The sequence below is a fragment of the Coregonus lavaretus genome (genome assembly GCF_964263955.1).
Source record: "Coregonus lavaretus genome assembly, contig: HAP1_SCAFFOLD_4667, whole genome shotgun sequence".
NCBI classification, from domain to species: domain Eukaryota; kingdom Metazoa; phylum Chordata; class Actinopteri; order Salmoniformes; family Salmonidae; genus Coregonus; species Coregonus lavaretus.
In genome coordinates, this window is record NW_028166407.1 from 5,743 (window position 1) to 29,810 (window position 24,068).

General features: G+C 44.3%; 1 protein-coding gene across 1 annotated transcript; it reads right to left on the minus strand.

Moving 5' to 3' along the window:
• Positions 1-6,339: 6,339 nt before the first annotated feature.
• LOC311114772 (granzyme B-like) lies at positions 6,340-15,670 on the minus strand (the record flags this gene model as incomplete). Its single annotated transcript, XM_084190007.1, has 5 exons — positions 15,624-15,670; positions 14,700-14,850; positions 7,276-7,423; positions 6,743-7,003; positions 6,340-6,525 (listed from the first exon to the last, which is right to left on the minus strand). The coding sequence occupies exons 1-5, from the start codon at positions 15,667-15,669 to the stop codon at positions 6,340-6,342; spliced, it is 792 nt and encodes a 263-aa protein (XP_084046133.1). The 5' UTR covers position 15,670.
• Between the last annotated feature and the right edge of the window lie 8,398 nt (positions 15,671-24,068).

Below are 24,068 nucleotides of genomic sequence, written 5' to 3' on the forward strand. Positions count from 1 at the left end.
CTGGGTTCCTCCTAATGCAAGACAATGCTAGACCTCATGTGGCTGGAGTGTGTCAGCAGTTCCTGCAAGAGGAAGGCATTGATGCTATGGACTGGCCCGCCCGTTCCCCAGACCTGAATCCAATTGAGCACATCTGGGACATCATGTCTCGCTCCATCCACCAACGCCACGTTGCACCACAGACTGTCCAGGAGTTGGCGGATGCTTTAGTCCAGATCTGGGAGGAGATCCCTCAGGAGACCACCCGCCACCTCATCAGGAGCATGCCCAGGCATTGTAGGGAGGTCATACAGGCACGTGGAGGCCACACACACTACTGAGCCTCATTTTGACTTGTTTTAAGGACATTACATCAAAGTTGGATCAGCCTGTAGTGTTGTTTTCCACTTTAATTTTGATGGTGACTCCAAATCCAGACCTCCATGGGTTGATAAATTTGATTTCCATTGATAATTTTTGTGTGATTTTGTTGTCAGCACATTCAACTATGTAAAGAAAAAAGTATTTAATAAGGTTATTTCATTCATTCAGATCTAGGATGTGTTATTTTAGTGTTCCCTTAATTTTTTTGAGCAGTGTATATATAAACGCAACATGTTAAGTGTTGGTCCCATGTTTCATGAGCTGGAATAAAAGATCCCAGAAATGTTCTGTATGCACAAAATGTTTATTTCTGTAAAATGTTGTGCACAAATTTGTTTTCATTTTTTAAAACTCATTTTAGTCATTTAGCAGACGCTCTTATCCAGAGCGACTTACAGTTAGTGAGTGCATACATTTTCATCCCTGTTAGTGAGCATTTGTCCTTTGCCAAGATAACCCATCCACCTGACAGATGTAGCATATCAAGAAGCCGATTAACCTCTTAAGGATCAGACCCTTCAATTTAGCCTAAAATGACTTTCCCAAATCTAACTGCCTGTAGCTCTGGACCTGAAGCAAGGATATGCATATTCTTGATACCATTTGAAAGGAAACACTTTGAAGTTTGTGGAAATGTGAAATGAATGTAGGAGAATATAACACATTAGATCTGGTAAAAGATAATACAAACAGAAAAAACATGCATTTTTTAAAAATGTAACATCTTTGAAATGCAAGAGAAAGGCCACAATATAATATTGCAGTTTAGGAGCAATTTATAGTTTGGCCACTAGATGGAAGCAGCGTGTGTGCAAAGTTTCAGATTGATCCAGTGAAGCATTGCAAAACTCTGCCCAAATGTGCCGAATTGGTTAATTGATACATTTTCAAGTACAGAACTATAGAGAACATACAAAAATGATATGGTAATACAAAATGTAAGTTTACACACTCCCAGGAATGTCATACATGATGGATCATTAGCTTATACACTTACTTTCACACATCTAGATGGCCGGACGGGGTGGGTGTGGAGCCAGAGACAGCAGGGGTTCAAACTGCAGAACCCAGTTCCTACATTTGAATATAAAAATTGATTTTATCAAACAAAACTATGCTACATTTTACAAATCAAATCAGAGCAAGATTACTGAATGTAAATACATTATTTACCTTCATAGGTAAATGTATCAAACCAGTTGCCGTGGTAAGTTTTTTGTTGTTGTGCACTCTCCTCAAACAATAGCATGGTATTTTTTCACTGTAATAGCTACTGTAAATTGGACAGTGCAGTTAGATTAACAAGAATTTAAGCTTTCTGCCCATATAAGACATGTCTATGTCCTGGAAAGTGTGCTGTTACTTACATCAGTCATGCTAATCACATTAGCGCACGTTAGCTCAACCGTCCTGTATACGGGACACCGATCCCGTGGAGGTTAAACAGCATCATCATTACACAGGTGCACCTTGTGCTGGGGACAATAAAAGGAAATGTGCTGTGTTGTCATGTAAAACAATGCCACAGATATCTCAAGTTTTGAGGGAGCATGCAATTGGCATGCTGACTGCAGTAATATCCACCAGAGCTGTTTCCAGATAATTTAATGTTAATGTCTCTACCATAAGCCAATGTTGTTTTATAGAATGTGGCAATACGTTCAACCGGTCTCACAACCGCAGACCACGTATATGCCGTTGTGTGGGCGAGCGGTTTGCTGATGTCAAAGTTGTGAACAGAGTGTCACATGGTGGCGATGGTGTTATGGGCAGGCATAAGCTACGGACAACAAACACAATTGCATGTCATTCATCCGCAGCCATCACCTCATGTTTCAGCATGATAATAAGTCCCCTGTAGCTCAGTTGGTAGAGCATGGCGCTTGCAATGCCAGGGTTGTGGGTTCGTTTCCCAAAGGGGGGCCAGTATGAAAATGTATGCACTCACTAACTGTAAGTTGCTCTGGAGAAGAGCGTCTGCTAAATGACTAAAATCTAAAATGTAACAATGGAAGCTGAAAATATCCCAGTTCTTCCATGACCTGCATACTCACCAGACATGTTACTCATTGATCGTTTTTGGGATGCTCTGGATCGACGTGTACGACAGTATGTTCCAATTCCCGCCAATATCCAGCAACTTCACACAGCCATTGAAGAGGAGTGGGACAACATTCCACAGGCCACAATCAACAGCCTGATCAACTCTATGCGAAGGAGATGTGTCATGCTGCATGAGGCAAATGATGGTCACAACACATACTGACTGGTTTTCTGATCCACGCCCCTACCTTGTAGTTAAGGTACTGTATCTGTGACCAACAGATGCATATCTATTTTCCATAGATTAGGGCCTGATTAATTTATTTCAATTGACTGATTTTCCTCAGATGAACTGTAACTCAGTAAAATCTTAGAAATTGTTGCATTTGTTGCGTTTGTATTTAGGTTCAGGATATATTCTGGACTCTGACATTGCTTGATCTGATATTTCTTGTTTTTTATTTTATTTTGTATTTGTGTATCGGTATTGTACTGTTAGAACCTGAACTGTTTGAGCTAGAAGCATTTCGCTGCACCTGCTTTTAAAATCAGCTAACATGTGCACGCGACCAATAAACTTTGATGTGATTAAATTGTAGTGAGGGTGTTATTTTCTTTGAATGCTTCATTTGGTTGTTGGTAAACATAAGAGGGCCTCACTACTAAAGGACACACAATAAAGCCCCGTTGAACTTAGCAACAAACCCACCTAAACAAGCTTTAATCCTTGGAAAATGTTCTGTGGACCAATTAACCGTTTGGTGGCCCTAAGCAAGATTGGCATAATATGACTGTGTTAGCTATGGACCTGTAGCAGCTCAGACCTTAGACAGGTAGTATTAATATGACTGTGTTAGCTATGGACCTGTAGCAGCTCAGACAGGTAGTATTAATATGACTGTGTTAGCTATGGACCTGTAGCAGCTCAGACAGGTAGTATTAATATGACTGTGTTAGCTATGGACCTGTAGCAGCTCAGACAGGTAGTATTAATATGACTGTGTTAGCTATGGACCTGTAGCAGCTTAGACAGGTAGTATTAATATGACTGTGTTAGCTATGGACCTGTAGCAGCTCAGACCTTAGACAGGTAGTATTAATATGACTGTGTTAGCGATGGACCTGTAGCAGCTCAGACAGGTAGTATTAATATGACTGTGTTAGCTATGGACCTGTAGCAGCTCACAGGTAGTATTAATATGACTGTGTTAGCTATGGACCTGTAGCAGCTCAGACAGGTAGTATTAATATGACTGTGTTGGCTATGGACCTGTAGCAGCTCACAGGTAGTATTAATATGACTGTGTTGGCTATGGCCCTGTTTTAGCATTCAAAGAAAAGAACACCCTCTCCAGAATCAGACATTGGGGAGGTTCGATAATGCTGTGGGTTTGCTTTGCTGTCTATGGTATCGGAGCCTTGAAGGTGTGCAAGACATCATGAAATCAGTACATTATTAAGGTGTTTTGGAGCGCAATGTTCAATCCAAAAAAATGGGGTGTCTGTTGAAGGTTATGGGTCTTCCAGCAGTACAACAACCGTAACACATTGGTACTGTAGATTTGCATTTCAAATTTTACGGCTCTTTAAACGTTTAAGATAGAAACACCAAACAAACTTTAAATGTTCAGGCTTAAAATATTATTATTATTATTATTATAATTACTTCTACTACAACTGTGAAATTTGTTTTAGACTGTGAAGCACATTTTCCTCTAAAAATGTACGTTTTCTACTCGTTCATTTGTTTTTATTATCACATTTCAGGAGCAGAAGGACCTAATGGATAAAGGCTTTAAGGAATTAGGAGAATACGTGCAGAAAAACAAAAATGGCGTTCAAAGTGTCCTTAAAAGTCCCGCTCCTCAAAATTCTGTCTCCAAAGTATTGGATGGAGTTGGCAATATTTGCTCCTTTGTTCCTGGCGTTGGCACTGCGATTGGTGGAGGCCTTATTGCCGGTGCCAAAGCTTTAGACTGCGCATCAGAATTGTTGAACTAGCTGTCCAGTGTTTCTAGATTTCTATGAAATGTGAGCTATAATTAATTAAAATATCAGGGAAATATTTTCCTTTAAAAAATAAATAAATGGTAATTAGGTATGTTACAAAGCAGTTTTGCTGTGTTGGAATGGTGTGGGCGTACCACACAACAGAAAGGTGCAGGTGTATACTGGTCATAAAAAATATTCACGCAAGTAGACCGCTGATTGGCCAGCTTGTGCCAATGAGGTAGGATGACATCATTCTCTATGAGGAAATAGCACACATTTTTTAAACTGTCTGTTTGAGATACAAAGTTCGAGGTCTTTATTTTTTACACTCCAATTTACGCTTTGGCCACAATTACGAGTATTGGACGAGTCAACAACAGGATTCGGGTATGAGTTAACAGGATATGTACGATTTCCACTGGACAGTTACTTTAAAGGGGCAACAGCCCCTTTAGGCAATTACATCCTGTTCTTTGTAATAGAAGCAAATAAGCTGCACTTGGCCAGCTTAAGACAAGGCACCACAGGCTGAAATGACATTTTTTGAATATACTTATCAATTTTGAGATTTGTTGGTATGTTGGTCCATTAATATTAGTGTTTTTAAAAAGTGAACATAAATTTAAATAATTTTTTTTTGATGGTTATATGATTAAGGGGGAAAATATTACCTTATGAGGGTGTTGTGCCTGGCCTTAAAGCCACAGTCTAATGAAGTCTGTTTGATTTTCCTTTTATTTCCTTCATGTTAAGTTTTACTTTAAAGCGTATTGCAATTTTATATAAACATTGATTTAAAATGATAAACAAATGGTTTATAATACTGCTATCCTACATTCATTGATTATATCTAATCTAGTAATTATATGATGAGTCAATTATTAACTTTATAAATACGTTGACAAAGTCTAATTACTTCTAATCACTTACATTACTTTATGCCAAATAATGTAACCTTACTGTAAAGAGCTACCAAATAATATATCCTTTCAACATGTAAAAGATGACACGGAAAAGATTTATCTTTAGAAAAGTTTGATTTAATAAAACATTCTAATTGCAGTAAAAAGCAGTCATTTGGGAGCATGCCAGGACTGTAGAGCTATGCCAATCTGAATAATACGTTTTCAAATGTAAACAAAATAAAATCTGCTGAGACATGTTCTTCATTTCCTGTTTTCTAAGGTATACATCAGACAAAGTGTATTATGCAGAAATAGATTAATTCATTCATTTTTACAACACGTTATGCATTAAGATGTATCTATTAATGCATGCTAGAACTGCTCTCTCTCTGTGTGTGTGTCTGTCTGTCTGTCTGTCTGTCTGTCTGTCTGTCTGTCTGTCTGTCTGTGTCTCTCTCTCTCTCTGTGTCTCTCTTTCTCTGTGTGTGTGTGTCTCTGTGTGTGTGTGTCTCTCTCCCTGTGTGTGTGTCTCTCTCTCTCTGTGTGTGTCTCTCTCTCTCTGTGTGTGTCTCTCTGTGTGTCTCTCTGTGTGTGTCTCTCTCTCTCTGTGTGTGTCTCTCTCTCTCTGTGTGTGTCTCTCTCTGTGTGTGTGTCTGTGTGTGTGTGTGTATCTCTCTGTGTGTGTGTCTCTCTGTGTGTGTGTGTGTGTGTGTGTGTGTGTGTCTGTGTGTGTGTGTGTGTGTGTGTCTCTCTCTCTGTGTGTGTGTGTCTCTGTGTGTGTGTGTGTGTCTCTCTCTGTGTGTGTGTGTGTGTGTGTGTGTGTGTGTGTGTGTGTGTGTGTGTGTGTGTCTCTGTGTGTGTGTGTGTGTGTGTGTCTCTCTCTGTGTGTGTGTGTGTAAATAACAACAATAATAGGGTAAAGGTTTAGCTCTATCAGAAACTTGTCCTCTATCCAGGGCATGCGATGAGCAGTGTATTTATGCAGGAATAGATACAATTATGTTAGTACACTAGAATCAATGTACTTCCTAGTTATTTATTCCTGCTTGTTTAAAGACAAGTTGGCACCATATCCGTGCAACACCTCTTTAATCCAGGGCATGAAGAAAGGGATTTTCATGTACACATGAGGATATCTGGAATCATCACATCCCTCAGCATAGTTAAAAGCAACGATACCCTGTGCCTTGTTGTTGCAAATAAGAGGTCCCCCTGAATCTCCCTGGAAAACAAAACAACAGGAATTAGTGAACAGACATAGAGAAGAAGTATTGTCAAAGGAGAACAAGTGAACACTTCAAAGGCTATTTTAGTTTGCCACAGTAATGTTACACAGAAATAAACACTGCTTCTCTTATCAACTAAAACCTTTACTGGTTGTCCTCTGTGTTGTTTCTAGTATTACTCTAAATCATTTGATCCCAATTCAATTTGGTTACCTGACAAAATCCTTTCCCTCTGTTAGTACGAGTGCAGATCATTTGTTTTTTGTCAAAGGGTTTCTGCCACACTTTCTTGCATTCAGAGTTATCCTCCATCATCACTGCCACTTCCATCAAAACGTCCGAACAATGTTTGTTGTTCGAGTTAGTCTTGCCCCAACCAGCTACGGAGCACTTGATGTTTGCTGGGATTGTTCCATCCTTCTTTGGGAGTCCAGTGACCTTCACATACCTGTTCAGTTTTGCTTTAGTCTTTAACTGTGGAAGACAATAAAAAGATGGGTTAGATTGTGTGAACCACTCCAGATATTTCAGTTTTGGATGTCATTTATCTACATAAGTATTATTAGATGAGACAACTAAATCAGACAAAAATCATGACTACGGTTACATCAAAATATTTAAACCTTCAAATGATCCCTACATGCTAGCCATGTCAGTTTTGAAGGTAATCCAAATCCATATCTTAAACCCTCAATTTAAAGCTAACCTTAAGTAAGTACCGTAAATAAATATGTTTTGAAGTTTACCTGGAGTAGCATGATGTCATAACTGAACTGGCTATATTGTCTGTGCAAGGGGTGGCGATGGTGATGTGACACTTGAATCTCTTGCCGACTCTTCTTCTCTTCTTCGGTTAGGTTGTGAGCTCCAAGGACCACCGTTAAAGGAAACGCACTAAAAACAAATCAAAGAGTCAGTCAACATTGAGTTATTACTCAAAGATGCCCCTCAAGAGACATGTCTCGCTTCCGCATTGTCTCCGTGCTGCTGTGCTGTTTGTTGCTACTTGGCTACCTGCCAAACTATTCACGTTTTACTTTTAATAAACGTTTAATCAATCTCTGTGTTCAACAAATTTACCAACTTTTTAGTTTTGTCCTCACTCATCTTTTTTCGTTAAACTTTTTCACCCCGGACGTTTTATCCCGAGACAGAAGAGTCATTTTCCTGTGCGTTTTAGCTGCCAATTTTACTTTATTTTCCATTTTTCCATCGCAACTTTTTTCCCTTATTCAACTTTTTCACTCCGGACGCTTTATCTGGACATGGTTCGTCAACATCTTCAACAGCCGAAGCTAAGTAGTAACATTAACATGATGTCTTCTAATTGCAGTCGCTGTACTCATAATATACAGGAGAACGATCGCCTTACGGCGAGAATAGCTGTGCTACAAGCCCAGCTTCAGACGCAATCGTTAGGCAAGGGTAATTTCAGTGTAGGAAAGGAAGAAACAGCGTCTGTGCCACCAGTAAGTACAGACAGTAACGTTAGTATAAATCCCCCCGCACAGTCCCCGCAGCCGGACAACTTTCTCATGGCTTCTGGAGGGAAATACTGTTGGAATGCTCAACCGGTGTCGCTCATTCAGCCGACAGAAACCTTCAACCGGTTTTCCCCATTATGTAGCGAGTCGGAGTCTGAGTCTGAGTCTTCTCTTGTCTCTACTCCTCCCGTTACGGGGTCTGAGACGCCGAAGGCTCCCACCATTAGCTCTGACAAATTGAAAACCCTAGTCATTGGCGACTCCATTACCCGCAGTATTAGACTTAAAACGAATCACCCAGCGATCATACACTGTTTACCAGGGGGCAGGGCTACCGACGTTAAGGCTAATCTAAAGATGGTGCTGGCTAAAGCTAAAACTGGCGAGTGTAGAGAGTATAGAGATATTGTTATCCACGTCGGCACCAACGATGTTAGGATGAAACAGTCAGAGGTCACCAAGTGCAACATAGCTTCAGTGTGTAAATTAGCTAGAAAGATGTGTCGGCATCGAGTAATTGTCTCTGGCCCCCTCCCAGTTAGGGGAAGTGACGAGCTCTACAGCAGAGTCTCAGCACTCAATCGCTGGTTGAAAACTGTTTTCTGCCCCTCCCAAAAGATAACATTTGTGGATAATTGGCCCTCTTTCTGGGACTCACCCACAAACAGGACCAAGCCTGACCTGCTGAGGAGTGACGGACTCCATCCTAGCTGGAGGGGTGCTCTCCTCTTATCTACCAACATAGATAGGGCTCTAACTCCTCTAGCCCCACAGTGAAATAGGGTGCAGGCCAGGCAGCAGGCTGTTAGCCAACCTGCCAGCTTAGTGGAGTCTGCCAATAGCATAGTCAGTGTAGTCAGCTCAGCCATACCCATTGAGACTGTGTCTGTGCCTCGACCTAGGTTGGGCAAAACTAAACATGGCGGTGTTCACCCTAGCAATCTTATTAGGATAAAGACCTCCTCCATTCCTGCCATTATTGAAAGAGATCGTGATACCTCACATCTCAAAATAGGGTTACTTAATGTTAGATCCCTCACTTCAAAGGCAGTCATAGTCAATGAACTAATCACTGATCATAATCTTGATGTGATTGGCCTGACTGAAACATGGCTTAAGCCTGATGAATTTGCTGTGTTAAATGAGGCCTCACCTCCTGGTTACACTAGTGACCATATTCCCCGTGCATCCCGCAAGGGCGGAGGTGTTGCTAACATTTACGATAGCAAATTTAAATTTACAAAAAAAAAAATGGCGTTTTCATCTTTTGAGCTTCTAGTCATGAAATCTATGCAGCCTACTCAATCACTTTTTATAGCTACTGTTTACAGGCCTCCTGGGCCATATACAGCGTTCCTCTCTGAGTTTCCTGAATTCCTATCAGACCTTGTAGTCATAGCAGATCATATTCTAATTTTTGGTGATTTTAATATTCACATGGAGAAGTCCACAGACCCACTCCAAAAGTATTTCGGAGCCATCATCGACTCAGTGGGTTTTGTCCAACATGTCTCTGGACCTACTCACTGCCACAGTCATACTCTGGACCTAGTTTTGTCCCATGGAATAAATGTTGTAGATCTTAATGTTTTTCCACAAAATCCTGGACTATCGGACCACCATTTTATTACGTTTGCAATCGCAACAAATAATCTGCTCAGACCCCAACCAAGGAGCATCAAAAGTCGTGCTATAAATTCTCAGACAACACAAAAATTCCTTGATGCCCTTCCAGACTCCTTCTGCCTACCCAAGGACGTCAGAGGACAAAAATCAGTTAACCACTTAACTGAGGAACTCAATTTAACCTTGCGCAATACCCTAGATGCAGTTGCACCCCTAAAAACGAAAAACATTTGTCATAAGAAACTAGCTCCCTGGTATACAGAAAATACCCGAGCTTTGAAGCAAGCTTCCAGGAAATTGGAACGGAAATGGCGCCACACCAAACTGGAAGTCTTCCGACTAGCTTGGAAAGACAGTACCGTGCAGTACCGAAGAGCCCTCACTGCTGCTCGATCATCCTACTTTTCCAACTTAATCGAGGAAAATAAGAATAATCCAAAATTTCTTTTTGATACTGTTGCAAAGCTAACTAAAAAGCAGCATTCCCCAAGAGAGGATGGCTTTCACTTCAGCAGTAATAAATTCATGAACTTCTTTGAGGAAAAGATCATGACCATTAGAAAGCAAATTACGGACTCCTCTTTGAATCTGCGTATTCCTCCAGGGCTTAGCTGTCCTGGATCTGCACAGCTCTGCGAGGGCCTGGGATCGGGAGAGACACTTAAGTGTTTTAGTACTATATCTCTTGACACAATGATGAAAATAATCATGGCCTCTAAACCTTCAAGCTGCATACTGGATCCTATTCCTACTAAACTGCTGAAGGAGCTGCTTCCTGTGCTTGGCCCTCCTATGTTGAACATAATAAACAGCTCTCTATCCACCGGATGTGTACCAAACTCACTAAAAGTGGCAGTGATAAAGCCTCTCTTGAAAAAGCCAAACCTTGACCCGGAAAATATAAAAAACTATCGGCCTATATCGAATCTTCCATTCCTCTCAAAAATTTTAGAAAAAGCTGTTGCGCAGCAACTCACTGCCTTTCTGAAGACAAACAATGTATACGAAATGCTTCAGTCTGGTTTTAGACCCCATCATAGCACTGAGACTGCACTTGTGAAGGTGGTAAATGACCTTTTAATGGCGTCAGACCGAGGCTCTGCATCTGTCCTCGTGCTACTAGACCTTAGTGCTGCCTTTGACACCATCGATCACCACATTCTTTTGGAGAGACTGGAAACCCAAATTGGTCTACACGGACAAGTTCTGGCCTGGTTTAGATCTTACCTGTCGGAAAGATATCAGTTTGTCTCTGTGAATGGTCTGTCCTCCGACAAATCAACTGTACATTTCGGTGTTCCTCAAGGTTCCGTTTTAGGACCACTATTGTTTTCACTATATATTTTACCTCTTGGGGATGTTATTCGAAAACATAATGTTAACTTTCACTGCTATGCGGATGACACACAGCTGTACATTTCAATGAAACATGGTGAAGCCCCAAAATTGCCCTCGCTAGAAGCCTGTGTTTCAGACATAAGGAAGTGGATGGCTGAAAACTTTTTACTTTTAAACTCGGACAAAACAGAGATGCTTGTTCTAGGTCCCAAGAAACAAAGAGATCTTCTGTTAAATCTGACAATTCATCTTGATGGTTGTAAAGTCGTCTCAAATAAAACTGTGAAGGACCTCGGCGTTACTCTTGACCCTGATCTCTCTTTTGACGAACATATCAAGACTGTTTCAAGGACAGCTTTTTTCCATCTACGTAACATTGCACAAATCAGAAATTTTCTGTCCAAAAATGATGCAGAAAAATTTATCCATGCATTTGTTACTTCTAGGTTAGACTACTGCAATGCTCTATTTTCCGGCTACCCGGATAAAGCACTAAATAAACTTCAGTTAGTGCTAAATACGGCTGCTAGAATCCTGACTAGAACCAAGAAATTTGATCATATTACTCCAGTGCTAGCTTCCCTACACTGGCTTCCTGTTAAGGCAAGGGCTGATTTCAAGGTTTTACTGTTAACCTATAAAGCGTTACATGGGCTTGCTCCTACCTATCTTTCCGAGTTGGTCCTGCCGTACATACCAATACGTACGCTACGGTCACAAGACGCAGGCCTCCTAATTGTCCCTAGAATTTCTAAGCAAACAGCGGGAGGCAGGGCTTTCTCCTATAGATCTCCATTTTTATGGAACAGTCTGCCTACCCATGTGAGAGACGCAGACTCGGTCTCAACCTTTAAGTCTTTACTGAAGACTTATCTCTTCAGTAGGTCATATGATTGAGTGTAGTCTGGCCCAGGAGTGTGAAGGTGAACGGAAAGGCTCTGGAGCAACGAACAGCCCTTGCTGTCTCTGCCGGGCCGGTTCCCCTCTCCACTGGGGTTCTCTGCCTCTAACCCTGTTGCAGGGGCTGAGTCAAATCAAATCAAATCAAATCAAATCAAATTTTATTGGTCACATGCGCCGAATACAACAGGTGCAGACATTACAGTGAAATGCTTACTTACAGCCCTTAACCAACAGTGCATTTATTTTAAACAAAAAAGTAAGAGTAAAACAACAACAAAAAAGTGTTGAGAAAAAAAGAGCAGAAGTAAAAAATAAAGTGACAGTAGGGAGGCTATATATACAATAGAATAAAGTGACAGTAGGGAGGCTATATATACAGGGGGGTACCGTTGCATAGTCAATGTGCGGGGGCACCGGCCAGTTGAGGCAGTTGAGGCAATATGTACATGTGGGTAGAGTTAAAGTGACTATGCATAAATACTTAACAGAGTAGCAGCAGCGTAAAAAGGATGGGGTGGGGGGGCAGTGCAAATAGTCCGGGTAGCCATGATTAGCTGTTCAGGAGTCTTATGGCTTGGGGGTAGAAGCTGTTGAGAAGTCTTTTGGACCTAGACTTGGCACTCCGGTACCGCTTGCCGTGCGGTAGCAGAGAGAACAGTCTATGACTAGGGTGACTGGAGTCTTTGACAATTTTGAGGGCCTTCCTCTGACACCGCCTGGTATAGAGGTCCTGGATGGCAGGGAGCTTTGCCCCAGTGATGTACTGGGCCGTACGCACTACCCTCTGTAGTGCCTTGCGGTCAGAGGCCAAGCAGTTGCCATACCAGGCGGTGATGCAACCAGTCAGGATGCTCTCGATGGTGCAGCTGTAGAATTTTTTGAGGATCTGAGGACCCATGCCAAATCTTTTTAGTCTCCTGAGGGGGAATAGGCTTTGTCGTGCCCTCTTCACGACTGTCTTGGTGTGTTTGGACCATGATAGTTCGTTGGTGATGTGGACACCAAGGAACTTGAAGCTCTCAACCTGTTCCACTACAGCCCCGTCGATGAGAATGGGGGCGTGCTCAGTCCTCTTTTTTTTCCTGTAGTCCACAATCATCTCCTTTGTCTTGGTCACGTTGAGGGAGAGGTTGTTGTCCTGGCACCACACGGCCAGATCTCTGACCTCCTCCCTATAGGCTGTCTCATCGTTGTCGGTGATCAGGCCTACCACTGTTGTGTCGTCGGCAAACTTAATGATGGTGTTGGAGTCGTGCCTGGCCATGCAGTCATGGGTGAACAGAGAGTACAGGAGGGGACTGAGCACGCACCCCTGAGGGGCCCCCGTGTTGAGGATCAGTGTGGCAGATGTGTTGTTACCTACCCTTACCACCTGGGGGCGGCCCGTCAGGAAGTCCAGGATCCAGTTGCAGAGGGAGGTGTTTAGTCCCAGGATCCTTAGCTTAGTGATGAGCTTTGAGGGCACTATGGTGTTGAATGCTGAGCTGTAGTCAATGAATAGCATTCTCACGTAGGTGTTCCTCTTGTCCAGGTGGGAAAGGGCAGTGTGGAGTGCGATAGAGATTGCATCATCTGTGGATCTGTTGGGGCGGTATGCAAATTGGAGTGGGTCTAGGGTTTCTGGGATTATGCTGTTGATGTGAGCCATGACCAGTCACTGGCTTGCTGGTGCTCTTTCATGCCGTCCCTGGGAGGGGTGCGTCACTTGAGTGGGTTGAGTTACTGACGTGATCTTCCTGTCTGGGTTGGCGCCCCCCCCTTGGTTTGTGCTGTGGTGGAGACCTCTGTGGGCTATACTCGGCCTTGTCTCAGGATTGTAAGTTGGTGGTTGAGGATATCCCTCTAGTGGTGCGGGGGCTGTGCTTTGGCAGAGTGGGTGGGGTTATATCCTTCCTGTTTGGCCCTGTCCGGGGGTTTCTTCGGATGGGGCCACAGTGTCTCCGGACCGCTCCTGTCTCAGCCTCCAGTATTTATGCTGCAGTAGTTTATGTGTCGGGGGGCTGGGGTTAGTTGGTTATACCTGGAGTACTTCTCCTGTCTTATCCAGTGTCCTGTGTGAATTTAAGTATGCTCTCTCTAATTCTCTCGTTCTCTCTTTCTCTCTGAGAACCTGAGCCCTAGGACCATACGTCAGGACTACCGGGCATGATGACACCTTGCTGTCCCCAGTCCGCCTGGCCTTGCTGCTATTCCAGTTTCAACTGTTCTGCCTGCGGTTACGAAACCCCTACCTGTCCCAGACCTGCTGTTTTCAACTCTTAATGATCGGCTATGAAAAGCCAACTGAGAGACCTGAGCCCTAGGACCATACGTCGGGACTACCGGCCGTGGTGACTCCTTGCTGTCCCCAGTCCGCCTGGCCTTGCTGCTATTCCAGTTTCAACTGTTCTGCCTGCGGTTATGGAACCCCTACCTGTCCCAGACCTGCTGTTTTCAACTCTTAATGATCGGCTATGAAAAGCCAACTGAGATTTATTCCTGATTATTATTTGACCATGCTTGTCACTTATGAACATTTTTGAACATCTTGGCATGGTTCTGTTATAATCTTCACCCGGCACAGCCAGAAGAGGACTGGCCACCCCTCATAGCCTGGTTCCTCTCTAGGTTTCTTCCTAGGTTTTCGCCTTTCTAGGGAGTTTTTCCTAGCCACCGTGCTTCTACACCTGCATTACTAGCTGTTTGGGGTTTTAGGCTGGGTTTCTGTACAGCACTTCGAGATATTAGCTGATGTAAGAAGGGCTATATAAAATAAAATTGATTGATTGATTGATGTAACATGATGCAACAAAATGCATTAATATTCATTGTTGACTCACTCTCTTAAGCAGTGTGCTGAAGTCAGGACAAAGTCCTTCCGGATGAGCATTCCTCCACAAACATGGTATCCTCTGTGCTGCAGAGAGACCATATAGGGCCTGGAGTGAGGCTTAGCTACCTTACCCCCCACAATACCACTCTCAGAGGCCCCTTGGAAGGAGGAGAAATACGATGTAATTGTTAACTGTCTTCTGGGACACACAAGGAGCAAAAAAACTACATAATTTGTGTTCAATATGGTTAACAAATAGCTATCTCCTTTACTGTCTGCTACCAAATGATTATTTTTAGAGAATAATCAGCTGTACCTTCTTTACTAGCTGGTTCTTTGTAGATAATAATCAGCTGTACCTTCTTTACTAGCTGGTTCTTTGTAGATAATAATCAGCTATACCTTCTTTACTAGCTGGTTCTTTGTAGATAATAATCAGCTGTGCCTTCTTTACTAGCTGGTTCTTTGTAGATAATAATCAGCTGTGCCTTCTTTACTAGCTGGGTCTTTGTAGAGAATAATCAGCTGTACCTTCTTTACTAGCTGGTTCTTTGTAGATAATAATCAGCTATACCTTCTTTACTAGCTGGTTCTTTGTAGATAATAATCAGCTGTGCCTTCTTTACTAGCTGGTTCTTTGTAGATAATAATCAGCTGTGCCTTCTTTACTAGCTGGGTCTTTGTAGATAATAATCAGCTGTGCCTTCTTTACTAGCTGGGTCTTTGTAGATAATAATCAGCTGTGCCTTCTTTACTAGCTGGGTCTTTGTAGATAATAATCAGCTGTGCCTTCTTTACTAGCTGGTTCTTTGTAGATAATAATCAGCTGTACCTTCTTTACTAGCTGGTTCTTTGTAGATAATAACCAGCTATACCTTCTTTACTAGCTGGGTCTTTGTAGATATATAATGTACAGAATAGATGAACTCACCAGCAGAGGAAAGGAGTTGGAGGAGGATGAGGAGGTGCAGGTACATGGTGGTGGACTGGCAGAGATCTAGATGTTGAGAGACTGCAGGCTTCTCCTCTCTATATAAACCACCTTTACACCCCGCCCACCCCCCCCCCCCCCCCCACCCCATAACCCCCCACACACAGCAAGAGGGGGCTGGTGGTCTAGCAGTTTATTCAAACTGAAAGTGAAAGCTGAGGTGAGGTGAGATGGAGTGGAAATATCACACATTTTAAGTTGGTTGTAAGTGGCGTCAGATGATTCATGCCAAAAAGCACCTTTTAAAATAAAGTACACCATCCGTATGTCTCTTTAGAATGTAATTCATGTCCCTAACCTGTCAGGACCTCAACAGGAACAAGACTAGGAACATTAGAAATTATTCTCTTACTGTACAATTCAACCAATAACCTTGCTTACTACCTCACTGAGCACTTTGTTATATATAATTTTTTTTGTTTTGACACAAATGTAACGTCTAACTTGCACCAAAATGGTTTGTAGTTGTAAAATCGGGGGTTTGCACAGCTGTAACACACAATGGCTCTGGTGTGGGCAGGACTTTTTCCTCTGACCAATTAGGTGAGCTTATGGCCTTTTCCTCCGACCAATCAGGTGAGGTGTTGTCGCTCTATATATAGGCCTACCTCCTTTACAACCCCCACACCCCTCCCTCCATACCCACACCCCCCACACCCCTCCCTCCATACCCACACCCCCCACACCCCTCCCTCCATACCCACACCCCCCACACCCCTCCCTCCATACCCACACCCCCCACACCCCTCCCTCCATACCCCCACCCCCCACACCCCTCCCTCCATACCCACACCTCCCACACCCCTCCCTCCATACCCACACCCCCCACACCCCTCCCTCCATACCCCCACCTCCCACACCCCTCCCTCCATACCCACACCCCCCACACCCCCCACACCCCTCCCTCCATACCCACACCTCCCACACCCCTCCCTCCATACCCCCACCTCCCACACCCCTCCCTCCATACCCACACCCCCCACACCCCTCCCTCCATACCCACACCCCCCACACCCCTCCCTCCATACCCACACCTCCCACACCCCTCCCTCCATACCCCCACCTCCCACACCCCTCCCTCCATACCCACACCCCCCACACCCCTCCCTCCATACCCACACCTCCCACACCCCTCCCTCCATACCCACACCCCCCACACCCCCCACACCCCTCCCTCCATACCCACACCTCCCACACCCCTCCCTCCATACCCACACTCCCCACACCCCCCACACCCCTCCCTCCATACCCACACCTCCCACACCCCTCCCTCCATACCCACACCCCCCACACCCCTCCCTCCATACCCCCACCTCCCACACCCCTCCCTCCATACCCCCACACACACACACCCCTCCCTCCATACCCACACCCCCCACACCCCTCCCTCCATACCCCCACCTCCCACACCCCTCCCTCCATACCCCCACACACACACACCCCTCCCTCCATACCCACACCTCCCACACCCCTCCCTCCATACCCACACACACACACACACAGACACAGTGAAAGGGAGAAGGTGGTCCAGCAGATTATTCATACTGAAAGTGAAAGCTGAGGTAAAGTGAGCTGGAGTGGAAATATCACACATTTGAAGTTTTATTGTAAGTGATGAAGGATATTTTAAAATCTTTCTATTTACATCAAATTGAACCAATAACCTCGCTACTTTTTTTTTTTGACAATGAGTTTGGAACACATATTTATACTAAAATTATTACAAACATTGATTTAGCTTTTCGACACACATACAATGAGTATACAAAACATTAAGAACACTTTCCATGACATAGACTGACCAGGTGAAAGCCATGATCCCTTATTGATGTCACTTGTTAAATCCACTTCAATCTTTGTAGATGAAGGGGAGGAGACATGTTAAAGAAGGGTTTTTAAGCCTTGAGACAATTGAGACATGGATTGTGTGTGTGTGTGCCATTCAGAGGGTGCACCGGTTTGTGTCAAGAACTGCAACGCTGCTGGGTTTTTAAACGCTCAACAGTTTCCCCATGTGTATCAAGAATGGTCCACCACCCAAAGGATATCCGGCCAACTTGACACAACTGTGGGAAGCATTGGAGTCAACATGGGTCAGCATCTCTGTGGACCGCTTTCAACAATATGCCAACAGTACAATACAGTAGATCACCAGTACAGTAGAATATAGTACAGTAGATCACCAGTACAGTAGAATATAGTACAGTAGATCACCAGTACAGTAGAATATAGTACAGTAGAATATAGTACAGTAGATCAACAGTACAGTAGAATATAGTACAGTAGATCAACAGTACAGTAGATCAACAGTACAGTAGAATATAGTACAGTAGAATATAGTACAGTAGGTCAACAGTACAGTAGAATATAGTACAGTAGATCAACAGGACAGTAGAATATAGTACAGTAGATCAACAGGACAGTAGAATATAGTACAGTAGATCAACAGGACAGTAGAATATAGTACAGTAGAATATAGTACAGTAGATCAACAGTACAGTAGATCAACAGTACAGTAGAATATAGTACAGTAGAATATAGTACAGTAGATCAACAGGACAGTAGAATATAGTACAGTAGGTCAACAGTACAGTAGAATATAGTACAGTAGATCAACAGTACAGTAGAATATAGTACAGTAGATCAACAGGACAGTAGAATATAGTACAGTAGGTCAACAGTACAGTAGAATATAGTACAGTAGATCAACAGTACAGTAGAATATAGTACAGTAGATCAACAGTATAGTACAGTAGATCAACAGTACAGTAGAATATAGTACAGTAGATCAACAGGACAGTAGAATATAGTACAGTAGGTCAACAGTACAGTAGAATATAGTACAGTAGATCAACAGTACAGTAGAATATAGTACAGTAGAATATAGTACAGTAGGTCAACAGTATAGTACAGTAGATCAACAGTACAGTAGAATATAGTACAGTAGATCAACAGGACAGTAGAATATAGTACAGTAGATCAACAGTACAGTAGAATATAGTACAGTAGATCAACAGTATAGTACAGTAGATCAACAGTACAGTAGAATATAGTACAGTAGGTCAACAGTACAGTAGAATATAGTACAGTAGATCAACAGTATAGTAGAATATAGTACAGTAGAATATAGTACAGTAGGTCAACAGTACAGTAGATCAACAGTACAGTAGAATATAGTACAGTAGATCAACAGTATAGTAGAATATAGTACAGTAGAATATAGTACAGTAGGTCAACAGTACAGTAGAATATAGTACAGTAGATCAACAGTATAGTAGAATATAGTACAGTAGAATATAGTACAGTAGGTCAACAGTACAGTAGATCAACAGTATAGTAGAATATAGTACAGTAGATCAACAGTACAGTAGAATATAGTACAGTAGGTCAACAGTACAGTAGGTCAAGACTACAGTAGGCCCAGGAGTAAGGATTGTCGGTGGGTCAGCTGTCTTCTTTCCTGGACTTGAGGAAGGACTGGTGTAGCACAACATAGAGGCATCTGACCTGTAGGACAAAGCAAAGACAAAACACACAAGTCACCTTTCAGATTCAAGTAGCCAATCCAAGGAAAAGTGACTGTTAGACTTATGATGTTTTCTAATTGTTTGGAAACAATCATGGTGAACGATAATAGGTCATGTTGGGAGTCAGGCAGTCAGCTTTAAAAACAATAAACACAAATCTCATTAAAATATGTGATTTAGTATTAATATGACTGTGTTAGCTATGGACCTGTAGCAGCTCAGACAGGTAGTATTAATATGACTGTGTTAGCTATGGACCTGTAGCAGCTTAGACAGGTAGTATTAATATGACTGTGTTAGCTATGGACCTGTAGCAGCTCAGACAGGTAGTGTTAATATGACTGTGTTAGCTATGGACCTATAGCAGCTCAGACCTTAGACAGGTAGTATTAATATGACTGTGTTAGCTATGGACCTGTAGCAGCTCAATCCTTAGACAGGTAGTATTAATATGACTGTGTTAGCTATGGACCTGTAGCAGCTCAGACAGGTAGTATTAATATGACTGTGTTAGCTATGGACCTATAGCAGCTCAGACAGGTAGTATTAATATGACTGTGTTAGCTATGGACCTGTAGCAGCTTAGACAGGTAGTATTAATATGACTGTGTTAGCTATGGACCTGTAGCAGCTCAGACAGGTAGTATTAATATGACTGTGTTAGCTATGGACCTGTAGCAGCTTAGACAGGTAGTATTAATATGACTGTGTTAGCTATGGACCTGTAGCAGCTCAATCATTAGACAGGTAGTATTTCACCAGGATGAGTGCTACCTCCATGCCAAGACGAGAGTGTTACCTCCAGGATGAGAGCGTTACCTCCAGGATGAGAGCGTTACCTCCAGGATGAGAGCGTTACCTCCAGGATGAGAGCGTTACCTCCAGGCCTGGATGAGAATACAGTCAGCCATCACGCAGATATGAGCCAGCTCTTTCAGTGAATGGTCAGAGTCTGTCGCAACACACCACCAGGAAGAGAGGGGGGATGGGGAGAGAGGGCTATTAGGCCAAGCTGAAACATAATGTCTATCACTTAACAACTAAAGTACATTTTAATACTATAATCATGGCTTCTGACTAATTCAGTTCATCAATAAATGATGGGTAAAAGAAGAAAAGTAAACTAGACTCACCATATCAAGTTGCACCAGTAGAACCCTGAGGGTGAATGTCTGGCCCACCAGTAGAACCCTGAGGGTGAAGGTCTGGCCCACAAGTAGAACCCTGAGGGTGAAGGTCTGGCCCACCAGTAGAACCCTGAGGGTGAAGGTCTGGCCCACCAGTAGAACCCTGAGGGTGATGGTCTGGGCCAGCAGTAGAACCCTGAGGGTGAAGGTCTGGCCCACCAGTAGAACCCTGAGGGTGACAGTCTGGCCTACCAGTAGAACCCTGAGGGTGAAGGTCTGGCCTACCAGTAGAACCCTGAGGGTGAAGGTCTGGCCCAGCAGTAGAACCCTGAGGGTGAAGGTCTGGCCTACCAGTAGAACCATGAGGGTGAAGGTCTGGCCCACCAGTAGAACCCTGAGGGTGACAGTCTGGCCTACCAGTAGAACCCTGAGGGTGAAGGTCTGGCCTACCAGTAGAACCCTGAGGGTGAAGGTCTGGCCTACCAGTAGAACCCTGAGGGTGATGGTCTGGCCCAGCAGTAGAACCCTGAGGGTGACGGTCTGGCCCACCAGTAGAACCCTGAGGGTGATGGTCTGGCCCACCAGTAGAACCCTGAGGGTGATGGTCTGGCCCACCAGTAGAACCCTGAGGGTGATGGTCTGGCCCACCAGTAGAACCCTGAGGGTGATGGTCTGGCCCACCAGTAGAACCCTGAGAGTGACGGTCTGGCCCAGCAGTAGAACCCTGAGGGTGACGGTCTAGCCCAGCAGTAGAACCCTGAGGGTGACGGTCTGGCCCACCAGTAGAACCCTGAGGGTGACGGTCTGGCCCACCAGTAGAACCCTGAGGGTGACGGTCTGGCCCACCAGTAGAACCCTGAGGGTGAAGGTCTGGCCCACCAGTAGAACCCTGAGGGTGACGGTCTGGCCCATCAGTAGAACCCTGAGGGTGATGGTCTAGCCCAGCAGTAGAATCCTGAGGGTGAAGGTCTGGCCCAGCAGTAGAACCCTGAGGGTGAAAGTCTGGCCTACCAGTAGAACCCTGAGGGTGAAGGTCTGGCCCAGCAGTAGAACCCTGAGGGTGAAAGTCTGGCCCACCAGTAGAACCCTGAGGGTGAAGGTCTGGCCCAGCAGTAGAACCCTGAGGGTGAAAGTCTGGCCCACCAGTAGAACCCTGAGGGTGAAGGTCTGGCCTACCAGTAGAACCCTGAGGGTGAAGGTCTGGCCTACCAGTAGAACCCTGAGGGTGAAGGTCTGGCCCAGCAGTAGAACCCTGAGGGTGAAAGTCTGGCCCACCAGTAGAACCCTGAGGGTGAAGGTCTGGCCTACCAGTAGAACCCTGAGGGTGAAGGTCTGGCCTACCAGTAGATCCCTGAGGGTGACAGTCTGGCCCAGCAGTAGATCCCTGAGGGTGAAGGTCTGGCCCGGCAGTAGAACCCTGAGAGTGACGGTCTGGCCCAGCAGTAGATCCCTGAGGGTGACAGTCTGGCCCAGCAGTAGAACCCTGAGGGTGAAGGTCTGGCCCAGCAGTAGAACCCTGAGGGTGACGGTCTGGCCCAGCAGTTTGAGACGGTGGATGTAGTTGGTTTGAGGTTGTGGTACCTCAGACTGCAGGCCCAACAACAGGACAGGACAGGAAAACACCAACACCCACAGACACAGAGAGGAGAGGTGAGAGAAGGTGAGAAAGAGCATGCAAGACCAGCAAATGTCAATAAATAAATAAAGTTGTTTCAAGATGGCGAAGTAGTGCAGTTCTGTTTTTGTCGTGTGTCTGTAAATACCCTGTTTTTTTTGTATTTTTCGTACATATTTCCCTATCAGACTTTTCATCCTTCTACAAAATATACTTTCCTGCAACCCGCCTCACTCAATGTGGAACGGATTCTATTATTGACTTACCTTTTATCTAGAATCTCCAGTTGAAACTAGCTAGCCAGCTAACTAGCTACTTGCTATTAGCCACAGTTAGCGGTATTTCACCCAGAACATTGGATTTTTTTTTCTGCGGGATTAATTTAATCACTGGATATTAATCACCGGATATTCGGCCAGTCTGCACAGCGCGTTATCGACCCAGAACATATCAGTTTTTCTGCCGGAATCACTGAATCACTGGACCTTTAACTCCGGATTCATCGCTACCAGCTAGCTACAACTAAATGGACGCTGTGGTCTGGCTAATCATCCTGAGCTAGGCCAATCTCCCGGCTATCTACCTCTCTGTCAACCGGACGGGACCACCTAGTGTTGACACGGAGCCCCGCCGATCCTACACGACTGGTCTGCCGACGAAATCGTCTGATGTGTTTACGACGACGTCGACCACGAAGATTCCATCTGCTAGCACCGGCCCGCTAGCACACGCTAGCCATGGCCTCTTACTTGCTAATGCTTTAGCAGCCTCCGAACTATCCTATTGCTGTTCACCGGACCTTATGATAACTCAGCTATACAGCTGATGTCTGCTGGACTGTTCCTTTTTACGGTACTACATCCTGTTTATGTTTAGCCTCAGCCCAAACATGGTTAGCTTATTGTTGTTTCGGTTATTTCTAATTGTACTATTTCTCTGTAGATTCCCCAGCCCAGCTAAACCTGCCTTAGATAGCGCCTTTGTCCCACCCCCCATACACGCAGAGACCGACTCAATTGGTGCCTCTAGTGATACTCTCTTTCATTGTTACCCAACGCTTAGGTTTACCCCCACTTCACTCATATCCTTCCATATCCTTGTCTGTACATAATGCCCTGAATCTTTTCTACAACACCCGGAAATCTGCCCCCTTTATTCTATGTACCCAACGCACTAGAAGACCAGTTCTTAAAGCCCTTAGCCGTATCCTTATTCTAGTCCTCCTCTGTTCCTCTGGTGATGTAGAGGCTAACCCAGGCCCTGCAGCCCTCAGTATCACTCCTACTCCCCAGGCGCTATCATTTGCTGACTTCTGTAATCGCAAAAGTCTTGGTTTCTTGCACATAAATATCAGAAGTCTACTTCCTAAGTTTGAGTTATTCACTGCGTTAGCACACTCCGCCAACCCTGATGTTCTAGCAGTGTCTGAATCCTGGCTCAGGAAGGCCACCAAAAATTCTGAAATTTCCATCCCCAAATATAACATTTTCCGTCTAGATAGAACTGCCAAAGGGGGTGGAGTTGCAATCTACTGTAGAGATAGCCTGCAGAGCTCTATCATACTATCCAGGTCTGTGCCCAAACAGTTTGAGCTTCTACTTCTAAAAATCCACCTTTCCAGAAACAAGTCTCTCACTGTTGCCGCTTGCTACAGACCCCCCTCAGCCCCCAGATGTGCCCTGGACACCATATGTGAATTGATTGCCCCCCATTTATCCTCAGAGTTCGTACTGCTTGGTGACCTAAATTGGGATATGCTTAATACCCCGGCCATCCTACAATCCAAACTAGATGCCCTCAACCTCACGCAAATTATCAACGAACCTACCAGGTACAACCCTAAATCCGTAAACATGGGTACCCTCAGGGATATCATCCTGACTAACATACCCTCTAAATACACCTCAGCTGTCTTCAACCAGGATCTCAGCGATCACTGCCTTATTGCCAGCGTCCGTAACGGGTCCGCGGTCAAACGACCACCCCTCATCACTGTCAAACGCTCCCTAAAACACTTTAGCGAGCAGGCCTTTCTAATTGACCTGGCCCAGGTATCCTGGATGGATATAGATCTCATTCCGTCAGTAGAGGATGCCTGGTTGTTCCTTAAAAGTAA